The following is a 12,230-nucleotide window of genomic DNA, read 5'->3' as shown; positions in this document are numbered from 1 at the left end:
TGTGCAACTGCACTGAAGCCTGGGCGACAGAGACTCTGTCTCAAAAAATAAAGAAGACCATATTCTTAGGTTTGTAAGAGTGTTTTAATTGTCACTTATTTTCAATTAAACAAAACTTAAAAATCGTCTGTTTGGCCAGTTGTGATGGCTTATGCCTGTAATCCTAGCACTTTGGGAAGCCAAGGAGGGCAGATCACCTGAGGTCAGGAGTTCAAGACCAGCCTAGCCAACATGGCAAAACCCCATCTCTACTAAAACTACAAAAATCAGCCAAACATAGTGGAACGTATCTGCAATTCCAACTACTTGGGAGGGTAAGACAGGATAATCACCTGAACCCAAAAGGCAGAGGTTGCAGTGAGCCAAGATCGCACCACTGCACTCCAACCTGGGCTACAGAGAGAGACTCCGTCTCAAAAAAAGAAAAGTTTTAAATATATCATTATATTTTGTTAACACAGACATGAAGAATAAGGTCTCAAACTGTTTTAAAATGTGAAAAGAAATATAATTCACTATGTACACAAAAGATCTAAGGTATTACACAAAACAACATAAATTTTAAAGAATATAAACACTCATTAGGAGTAAACCGTTTATTGTATTTTCAAAAAATATCTATATTCTTTTGGACTTCATAAAGAAAAACATTGGTAAAGCTTATTTTGAAATATATAAGATGATACAGCTACTTAAAGTAGATATGACAATCCTAAAACATCAAAATAAACACTTTAATATTTCAGTTTATAAAATAGAATCCCCAAAACTTTATTTTACTGAAAAATTCAGCTATCGAATTGTAACTTACAAGAAACAGATTAAAAACTGTTGATATAAGTTATATAACAGCTCTGCTAATCTTTCTTTTAAAAAATTAAAATGTTAATGCTTTTGTAAAACGCTGATTTCATCCACAGTCCTGGAGATTTAGTTTATATTATAATTAATCTAGCTACTTTGCTATTGTAGAATAAAAAGTAGAGAAAAAATATTTTTAAGCATCTTTCCAATTTATTTAGAAATAAAATAAGTACAAGGAAAATAAAAATAATCTTTTTCCACTCAAAATCCTAACATCTATAGCATGAAATAAACATGTATTTTTGGAATTAAAACATTTAGAAAGCTAAAAGTTTTGACTATCAACTTACCTTCTTTTGATACCAGACTATAGCATCTGTGACTTTGGACGCCATTTATTCCACTGAAATCACACATTGGTCATTTTAGGCTATGCAAGAGAAAAAAACATACAAATGACTTTAATTCCACCTTCCAAAAGGAGACCAAACAGCATGCAGACATAGCACTCTGGTTACTTGCAGAGCAAGGGGTGTATGACGAGACTTGTATTACACCCTTCCTCATTACTATTTTAGCAACAGGTCCTCTTAAGTAAACAAAATCAGTTGCCATAATAAAAGCAAGTTCTATTTGTGTGAATAAATTAACACTTGAATTTTCTTACAAAATAGGTTTTTTGTTAATAAACTTTTAAAATAAATTTCATAATTTCCTAGGTTATACAGGAAATTGTTCATCTACAAATCTACATACAAGAAACCAATTCATTCATTCAGTAATGTACTTTCTTTCTAGAAACCAGTGTCAATTACTGTTGCTAAAGAATGGCTTAATAGAGATGACAGAATTTATAATGATATTTAATTTTCCCTGACAGTCAACACAAAACTGAATTAAAATAACCCAAGAAGCCAAAAAGTATTTCTATTAAATACTAAGCCAATATTAGAGTTAATATACAGGAATAATTAACATTAAAGACTTCCCAGATACCAGTTTGCTAACTGTCATTTAAGTAGTTATGACAGTTAATCCTCAAACATCAAAATAAACACTTTGATACTTCAGTTTATAAAATACAGTCCCCAAAAGTTTATTTTACTGAAAAAATTCAGCTACTGAACTGTAACTTACAAGAAACAGATTAAAACTGTTGATATGTTATATAACTCTGCTAATCTCTTAAAAATAATTAAACTAAGACAAACACCAAAAAACATTTCATAAGCATCTTTTCTGTGTTTGTCTAAAACAGGATTGGTACTAAACTTAATGATTCCTTAAACCTAGAGGTTATTTGAGACTGATTCCTATCAACTCTAGAATACTATTTTAGTCATAAGATGACACTGGCATAGAGGGCACCTCTGATCTAGTGTTAAGGATGAGCCTAAAACAAGTTCAAAAGCAGATACCAGTCCTAGAACTCATTACAAACCAGGATCATCCAAGGACACACAGGATGATCTCAGGGAAATCCTGGGGGTAAAGCACCCTGCTGAGGCAATGCTAGCACATACAGATCTGTAACTTAGAAACACTACCACTAGTCTAGTTTGCCTCAGTAAACAAAGTACCAGAGGTTTTATATACCACTCTTGGGAGCATGCGTGCTTGTTGAGCATATTAAGATTCAGATATAATAAAAATCATCAGCAAGTTCAAATGTTTAGACAATAAACCTCTAAAATTTAAAGCAGAACTTATTTAATGCCTGTATTTTTGACAGCGTTATAAACCAAATTATTTTTATAAACTTTCCTAAGAGATTAGTGACTCTAACTGATCAAATTCAAGCAAATTATGTTTTGAAATTCCTAACAAACAGCCTAACATAATGGAAAGGAGGATAGAGTCAAAAGGCCTAAATTCAAATATCAGCTCCACTATCTATTATGCAATATTGAAGAAGTCGCTTAATTTCTCTCAACCTGTTTCTTTCCCTTATAAACTAGAAATAACTGTACCTACCCATTCCTTATAGGATCTTTGTGACCAATAAATAATATACATAAGATGCTTGCCACATTCCAGAACATACAGGTTTTTAATTATAATTATTTTTATCATCAATTTTCATTTAAAAAAAATTCCCCAATCTAGGAACTATTTATAGTTTCTTTTTTAAACATGGCAATTTACAGAGAAATACTTGCAATCAGTTTTCGTTCACATTGAAAATAAAAATAGCTACCCAATTATCATAAGATCACAATGTCAATTCTCAATTACATGAACATGGATTATTTACAGATTTCAAAGTTCACCTCCACTAACTTCTCAGTCAGGTGTGGCTACCTTCATTTCTCTCAGCAGAGGTTTTTGAGGAAGCTTTACCTTACTGACTTAAAATGTCTCATTTTTGTTTTTCTGTCCTGGAAGGCTTTGGATATGATTCATTAACTTTAACCACATTGTATCTTAGAGGTTTTCCCCACTGATTTTGCTAGGGGCCTCTTCAATATAACATTATACCTTCATTATATTTGTTTGTCAATACAATTGTGAATGCCTTCCAGATTGGTTAAAACCTATCTTCTCAAGCAAACTATGAAAAATGGTACAAAAATATGAGAATATAAACTTTTCAGTTTATCCAATCTTTATTGACAAATACTCATCTACCAAAATAAAGATCCTCTTGCCAAACCCCGTAACAGTGTAAATAATATACATTTCATATATAAAATGTGAAAGGATTTTATCACTCTATTAAACATATCAGATATTTAATATATCTAGGTAATATTTAAATGTTCACATATAAATAATGGTATTTTTTTTAAAAAAAGGAAAAAGCTCAAATGAAAGTGAGAAAAACTCTGCCTGCCTCAGAAGAAAATAATTGTAAAGACTTTATATATATATTTTTTTGGTTTACCAAGCTACACTTAGATTATACCAAAAATCTAACAAATCTAATAGTACTCTAGTTATATAAAGTGTTCTAATTTTTTTTTCTTTTGAGACAGAGTTTCACTCTTGTTGCCCAGGCTGGAGTACAATGGTATGATCTCAGCTCACCGCAACCTCCGCCTCCTGGGTTCAAGTGATTCTCCTGCCTCAGCTCCCAAGTAGCTGGGATTACAGGCATGCCCACCATACCCTACAAACAGGGTTTCTCCATGTTGGTCAGGCTGTTCTCGAACTCTTGACCTCGTGTGATCTGCCTGCCTTGGACTTCCAAAGTTCTGGGATTACAGACAGGAGCCATTGCGCCCAGCCAAGTGTTCTAAATATTTTAACTATATTTATTTGGGCCTACAGGAATAAAAATTCAATGAATTTTCTGTTTTTTTTTTTTTTAAAAAAAAAGGCCTTTCTTCAGTAATGGTAAGATTTTCTGTGCAAACTCATTTAATAGTTTTTCCGTTGTGTCAACAACCTTTCAGTCCCACTGAATGGCTCATACCTATTTTTAAAACGGGTTTTACAGCATGCTGAGACAGATTTCTGAACTGAACATCTGACAAAGCACATTCAAAGATACCCAAATTATACATGGGTATAAACAACAAGGATTAATAAGTCAAATTATTTCATGAATAATGAAGATTATTTCTAAAGTCTTTCCAACTTCTTTGATTTTTATGACAGTCCAGGAATACTTGTTATGATAGCTTAGGTTTAATGTTAAATTATTATATTAAAGTTTATTCACAGAAAAAAAGCATAAAAAATTTATTGGGTACCTTTGATAGAGGATCTTAATCTTTTTTGATCAACTGATCTGATACAAGGATGGGTATTATGATACATAATATTTACTTCTTTGGAAATAATACAATCCTAAAAGCATAGGGCTAACTGCAGTTTTAACATTAAATCTTGCTATATAGACAGTTAACTCTAAGCTAATACTATCCTTGACATAGATTTAATTATCATGCCTTAACAGAATATCTGAAATTATTTTTTACTGTATCAATTTCTACACAAAATGCCAAAGACCAGGGTAATGGGAAAAGATGAGTACAGAAGAGATGGTATATTAAATCTGCCTTTACAGAATCTCAATCAAATACAGTGGAACAACATGGCGGGTGAGCTGTGCTGGTTCACTTACATGTGGATTTTTTCAATAAAAGTTATACCAAGTGTGCCTGCTGTTCTGCCACCCTTTCACCTCCTTTACCTCTTCTGGCTCTGCTATCTGAGAAGGCAAGACCAACCCCTCCTCTTCTTCAATCTATTCAATGTGAAGATGACAAGGATAAAGACCTTTATGATGATCCACTTAAGGAATAGCAAATGTATTTTTCTCTTATTTACAATTTGGTAACACTTTCTCTTTTTTTTTTTTTTTTTTTTGAGATGGAGTCTCTCTCTGTAGCCCAGGCTGGAGTGCGGTGGTGCAATCTTGGCTCACTGCAACCTCCACCTCTCGGGTCCCAGTTCAAGCAATTCTCCTACCTCAGCCTCCCAAGTAGCTGGGATTACAGGCACGAGCCACCAAGCCCAGTTAATTTCTGCATTTTTTAGTAGAGACAGGGTTTCACCATGTTGGCCAGTCTGGTCTTGAACTCCTGACCTCATGATCCGCCCACCTCAGCCTCCCAAAGTGCTGGGATTACAGGCTTGAGCCACTGCGCTCAGCCAATAACACTTTTTCTCTAGCTTACTTTATTGAATTATACATTATATAACACATATAACATATAAAAATATGTGTTAATCAACTGTTTATGTTATTAGCAAGACTTCCTGTCAACAGTAGGCTATTAGTAGTTAAGTTTTGGGGGATTCAAAAGTTACAGCCAAATTTTCCACAGCACAGAGGTCAGTGCCCCCAATCTCCAAGCTGTTCAACGGTCAACTGTATAATAATACCCAGGAGTATTCTTTGTACAAATATGGTCTCCCACATTGTCAGATTTTTAACCAATCCCCATGTTACAAAAAAATTATCAAATACTATATAATATTATAATGTACATCTCTCATTATTCTGAAACAAATTTCTCTGTTCTGACATATGACTAGGCTCAGAAAACAATGTATTCCCACCCCTAACACTTTGGTGTGTTATTATTCCTATTCCATTCTTTCTCCACTCATCTTTCTAAATCAACTCAAATCCGACTTCCTCCAAGATGAAGCTTTCTTACAAGTACTCATTTGGACTAAACAACGCTGAAGCTTGATCTCTCTCTTCTAGCACCAATATGTGCTCAAAAATCTAATTTAAATAAAAATGCAAAGCAGTATGTGACGACACAGGTCACTTGGTCATATATAAACACTCCTAAGGAAAAAATGCGGCATCATTCTTCCTTTGTCTCTAAGTACTCAGTACACTGTAATATGTGGTAGAGGAAGTACAGCAGATAAAAAGCAATCATATAAGCATCAAGAGGATGGGGTTCTAGATCCAAGTTCTGAAACTGAGAGCTATGTACTCTTGAATAAGTTACTGAGTTCTCTGGATCTCAGTTTTCCCCAAGTGTCATCAAGCCAAATATTCCACAACTTAATAAAGGTTAAATAAATAACAATTGTTTGAAAAGAAAAAGAGCTCAGAGCAGTCTGAGCTATGTGAGGTATGCTCACACAATCAGGAGAGTATGGGACTTCAGTCAAGCCCCTACACCCATGGTTACTGACTAGCTGCCTCACTCATTTATTTATCTTCATGTTTCTGGAATTTGTGATACAAAGAACAATGTCTAGCCAATCATTAGCATTAGCTTATATTATTTTAACATAAATTCTCAGTAAACAACTCAGGAACTGCCTCTTCTTTCCCTTTAAAATTAAAAAAAAAAAAATCCACTTTTTTTTTTTTTTTTTTTTTTTTTTTTTTGAGACAAGGTCTCACTCAGTTGCCCAGGCTGGAGTGCAGTGGCATGATCAGGGCTCACTGCAGCTTTGACTTCCTGGCTCAAGCAATCCTCCTGCCTCAGCCCCACAAGTAGATGGAAGTACAGGCATGTATCACAATACCTGGCTAATAATTTTTTTGAATGTTAGTAGACATGAGGGATTTTTTTTGAATTTTAGTAGACACAAGGTCTCGCTATGTTGCCCAGGCTGGAAAAATCCACTTTTAACTGCAGCTAATATGAGTATATATTCAGAGCAACTCAAATCTGTGCTCCCAGTTGCAATCCTCAAACTTGATCCAAATAAACCCTCTACCTGTATTAATTTTGCTTCAGCTTCTTCCTTTCAGGTCACCAATTCCAATAATGTACAGAAGTTCCTCTGAATTCTTACTAACACACCCCAAAACATTAATATTACTATTAGTGTTACATATATGGAACTTAACATAGTAGAAACTGTTAAACTAAATTAAAAATCTTATTTAAAATAAATGTCTTATTTAAAATAAAATACAATATTTTATTTTTAGAGACAGGGTCTCTCTGTCGCCCAGACTGGAGGGCAGTGGCTCGATCATACATAGCTCACTATACCATCAAACTCCTGGGCTCAAGCGACTGTCTGGCCTTCACTTCCCAAGTAGCTGAACTAAAGTTGCATGCCACCAAATTGGGCCATTTTTACAATTTTTTTGTAGAGACCAATGGGGTCTCACTATGCTGCCCAGGCTGACCTTGAACTACTGTCCTCAAGCAATCTTCCTACCTCCGCCTCCCAAAGTGCTGGCATTACAGGCGTTAGCCACTGCGCCTGACCCTAAAGAGTTTTTAATTTTTTTAAGGTAATTTATATAAATTTCCTCAGGCCCTCATATCATTATTCCATTCCAACAACCTTGTATCATTCTCTGCTGCTTATAAAATAAAATCCATGAGTATTATATTTAGACTCTCTACAATCTGATTCTGATTGTCCGACATTATTGCTCATCATCTTCTTATACATCCTGTTTCAACCATCCCATACTTCCATCATTTTTCTACCTCTGTGCCAAAATTAACACTTCTCTAAAACAAGGAGGCATTAGATTCTCATAAGGAACATGCAACCTAAATCCCTCACATGCACAGTTCAGAACAGTTTTCGCACTCTTATGAGAATCTAATACTGCTGCTGATCTGACAGGAGGTGGAGCTCAGGTGGTAATGCAAGTGATAGGGAGCAGCTGTAAATACAGGGGAAGCTTCACTCACTTGTCCACCGCTCACCCCCTGTACCAATCCAGTACCTACCAGGCAACAGATCAACTGGTTAGGGACCCTGTCTTACTGTACCTAATTTATAAAACAAACTTTATCATAGGTATGTAGATATAGGAAAAAACATAACATATACAGGTTTGGTACTATCTGTGGCTTCAGGCTGCCATTGGGGACCTTGGAATATAACCCCCACAGATAAGGGAGACTGCAATATACTTAATATATTGTTTTATATAGACTTTAGTTATTTATCTGTATGTGCCCCCACCTCCCACTCATAAGTTCTTTGAGCGCAGTCCAATGTCTTTATTATCACTGCATTTTCCTAAAACTTTTTGCCTACATTAAACACAAATGTTTACAAACCAAATTAAAATGTTGCCAACCAAAATACCACCACAGATCAATTAATTTAAGGGCTAAAATTGAAAACTCTACCTGTCTAACTCCTGTACTCCCCCAACATGCACATAAACAAGCATACTCTTTCATAACATTAAAAGCTACAAGATATCATGAAGTATAATAAATATGGTTGGTTTATTTACTGACATGCCACTCAATCACCAATATATAAGATTTTAAAAGTCTTAAACATTGCAGATCTTTTAAAAGGTCCAATGAAAATAGTTAAAGTCTAGTCTCACACCATTCCCAAATGTTAAAGTTAAATATAACTCAGTTGCCTTCTCCACAACTAAAACAAGAAATTTTTAGACCTTGACAACTGGGAACAAAGCTGCTCTGCTAAAAGGGTAATAAATGCTAAGGTTCAAATCACATCTTTCATACTCATAACAAGAGCTAAACAAAAAGAATGAAATCTTCTACTAGTTTCAGGGCTCCTACTTCATAATCATGTGACCTACAAATTATTACAACTTACTGGAACAATTTTAATTCTTCATCTGGAATGAGGATAATATTTCATGGAAATGTTTGGAAAAATAAACACCACACGTTTTATGTTCAAAGTTGTAATTTTAAACAAAATGCAAAATAAGGTCTAATAAACAGTTATACATTTTCTATTATACCAGTCACAAATTTGAAATTTTTATTTTCCTTAATGTAACCAATGCATAGTCTGTGTACTTTGGACTAGAAGATTATATATAATCTAAGAAGAAAAAACTAGAGGCAAGTAACATCTCTCTACACCTGTATTAATAAAAGTGTTTTGTGCTGTTAGAAAATATAAGTGAATCCCTATAGTTATAAACTCTTTGTTAGGAGACAGTCTCACTCTGCAACCCAGGCTGGAGTGCAATGGCGAAATCACAGTTCACTGTAGCCTCAAACTCCTGGGCTCAAGTATTTCTCCATCTCAGACTCTCAAGTAGCTGGGACTACAGGTGGACACCATAGCACCTGGCTAATATTTTTTATTTTTTAACTTTTTGTGGGGCTAGATCTTACTGTGTTGTCCAGGCTGATCTCAAACTCCTGACTTCAAACCATCCTCCTGCCTTGGCATCCCAAAGTGCTAGATTTACAGGCGTCAATCACCACAATCGGCCTAAAGTTAGAATTTTTTTATTTGTATTTTTTTTATTTTTTTGAGACAGAGTCTCACCCTGTCGCCCAGGCTGGAGTGCAGTGGTGCAATCTCGGCTCACTGCAACTGCCAGTTTCAAGTAATTCTCATGCCTCAGCCTCCCAAGTAGCTGGGATTAAAGGCATGCGCCACCACCCTCAGCTAATTTTTTTATTTTTAGCAAATAGTACTTTTTTTTCTATATAAATGTTGTATTTTGTATTTTTAGGGTTTCACCATGTTGGCCAGGCTGGTCTTGAACTCTTGATCTCAAGTGATTTGCCAACTTCAGCCTCCCAAAGCGCTGGGATTACAGGCGTGACCTATGCCGCCTGGGCTACAATTACAATCTTGATACTAACCACAAAGCCCTCTGCAGAATTTCCTGTTGTGTACAATCAACCCACGTGATGTGCCTCTTAAAGCAACTTTTTAAATTTCAGGGTTTCTTAACTTTAGTAATATTACTACCAACTAAAGTACAACCACAGATGAATTTAATTTACTATTTACTTACTCTACCATTCCTTGAACATTCTTTGGGTTTTGTTGTTGTTGTTGTCATTGTTTTATTAAGTACTTAAAGGTCCATTTAACACCCAATTATAATGTATTGGCTTTTTGTTTTATTTGGCTGCTGTGCTGCTTAGAAAACTCAGTAAAGAAATATGACCCATTTAAATGGTTTAACTTTCTCATTTACTCACAAGAAAGTTTTAACACCAACCTCTCAATTTTAACATGGACATTATTACAGACCTGCAGTAGAAATACTCTAAATTAGTGTTCCAGGTATTCTTTATCAAAATAATAATGCACTAAATGATACCTAAATGGCTTAAAGAGTTAATTAAATGATTTAAAGAATTAACAGACCTTGAAATGACTTAATTTAGAGGTTAAAATCTGCTAACAATACAACATCATCAAAAATGCTATTGAGGTTGGGCATGGTGACTCATGCTAGTAATGTCTGCACTTTGAGAGGCTGAGGCAGGCAGATCATGAGGTCAGGAGTTCGAGACCAGCCTGGCCAACATGGCGAAACTCCATCTCTACTAAAAATACAAAAATTAGCCAGGCGTGGTAGCATGCACCTGTAATCCCAGCTATTCGAGAGGGTGAGGCAGGAGAATTGCTTGAACCCGGGAGGCAGAGGTTGCAGTGAGCCGAAATCGTCCCATTGCACTCCAGCCCGGACAAAAGACAAAAGTCTCTGTCTCGGGAAAAAAAATGCGATTGAATAAAAGTTGGACATTGCTTTAGAGATGTTTCAGCCACTATCTAATCATTTAATAAAAATATTTACTGAACATTTACTAATACTGCACAGTAATCAAGGCTGAGGATACAACAGTGAACAAGAAACAAGATGGCTGCCCTGATGAAACTTACATCGCATAGAGAAGATAAAAAATTATCAAGATTTGTGTTGAGGAAGTACCATAAACAAACAGGGAAATGACTGGGACTTAGAGATGTTTCAGCCACTATCTAATCATTTAATAAAAATATTTACTGAACATTCACTAATACTGCACAGTAATCAAGGCTGAGGATACAACAGTGAACAAGAAACAAGATGGCTGCCCTGATGAAACTTACATCGCATAGAGAAGATAAAAAATTATCAAGATTTGTGTTGAGGAAGTACCATAAACAAACAGGGAAATGACTGGGACTGGATGGGATACCTTTGGAAAGAAAGGATGGCTAACGAGTTCCCCTCTGCAATATATAAACTGAGATTAGAAGGATAACAGCCTGCTATGCTAAGAATTAAGGAAAGGACATTCTAGGCAGCAGGAAGAGCAAACACGAAGACCTTGGGACACAAATGACAGTGGTTCACGATGAAGTGTGAGGAAATAGGAGCCATCAGGTCATAAATACCACAGCAAGTAATTATGTTATAAATAAAACAGAAAGTAATTTAAGTGATCCTGGCAGAGCAGTAACCATCTAATTTCCAAAAGACCATTCTTAGGAACAGGATTGAAAGGCTCAGAGTGGAAGTCATGAGGCTAGTTAACAAAGTATTATCACAGTCCCATACAAAAGATGAGGATATAGTGGGCTATGAGGCAAGCAGTAGAGATGGACTAGTGGTAGTTTTGAGTCATATATATGGGTAAAATCAAATCTAGGAATAGACTGGGATGGGGCAGGTTGAGGGAGGGATTAACAAGAAAAGTACCTATGTTTTTGGCTTGAACCATTTTCTGAGACCAAAAAAAAGGAATGCTTATGAGAGGAAATACAAAAATCTAGTTTGGGGCCTGTTAAGTTGACAATAGCTACAAAACATAAAAATAAAGCAGTCGAAGAAGACATAACCTAAACAGAGGAGTATGAGTTTTATTTATTTATTTATTTATTTATTTAGAGACAGGGTCTCACTTTGTCACCTAAGCTGAAGTGCAGTGGAGCAGTCATGGCTCACTGCAGCCTGGACCTCACCAGCTCAAGCAGTCCTCCTGCCTCAGTCTCCCAAGTAGCCCTCCTGCCTCAGTCTCCCAAGTAGCCAGGACTACAGGTGCACACCAACATGCTGGCTAATTTTTTTTTTTCCATACTATGTTGCCCAGACTGGTCTTGAACTCCTGAGCTCAAGCGATCCTCCCACTTCAGCCTAACAAAGTGCAGGGATTACAGGCACCATTCCCAGCTAAGATTTTTCTTTAAGGTGAAGAATAATAAAGAATATTATTTCAAAATCAATGTGCAAAAATCACAAGCATTCCTATACACCAATAACAGACTTAAAGAGAGCCAAATCAAGAACCAACTGCCATTCA

General features: G+C 35.6%; 1 protein-coding gene across 4 annotated transcripts in view; it reads right to left on the bottom strand.

Annotated features, from left to right (window-relative positions):
- Nucleotides 1–12,230, bottom strand: part of PHTF2 (putative homeodomain transcription factor 2) — a 175,374-nt gene that overhangs the window by 131,432 nt on the left and 31,712 nt on the right. For 3 of the 4 annotated variants that reach the window (XM_012466553.2, XM_064374913.1, XM_064374907.1), the window contains exon 2: nt 1,155–1,234. In XM_012466553.2, the coding sequence (XP_012321976.2) occupies nt 1,155–1,199 (45 nt within the window). In that variant the 5' untranslated portion in view covers nt 1,200–1,234. Of the gene's footprint in view, nt 1–1,154; nt 1,327–12,230 lie in introns of those variants that run through there. The other variant, XM_064374912.1, reaches the window with a different exon arrangement.

This window comes from Aotus nancymaae, unplaced genomic scaffold, assembly GCF_030222135.1.
Source record: "Aotus nancymaae isolate 86718 unplaced genomic scaffold, 86718_ANA_hifiasm-v0.15.2.pri h1tg000002l, whole genome shotgun sequence".
NCBI classification, from domain to species: domain Eukaryota; kingdom Metazoa; phylum Chordata; class Mammalia; order Primates; family Aotidae; genus Aotus; species Aotus nancymaae.
Note: the sequence above shows the minus strand (reverse complement) of the source record. Positions and strands in the feature narration are given on the sequence as shown.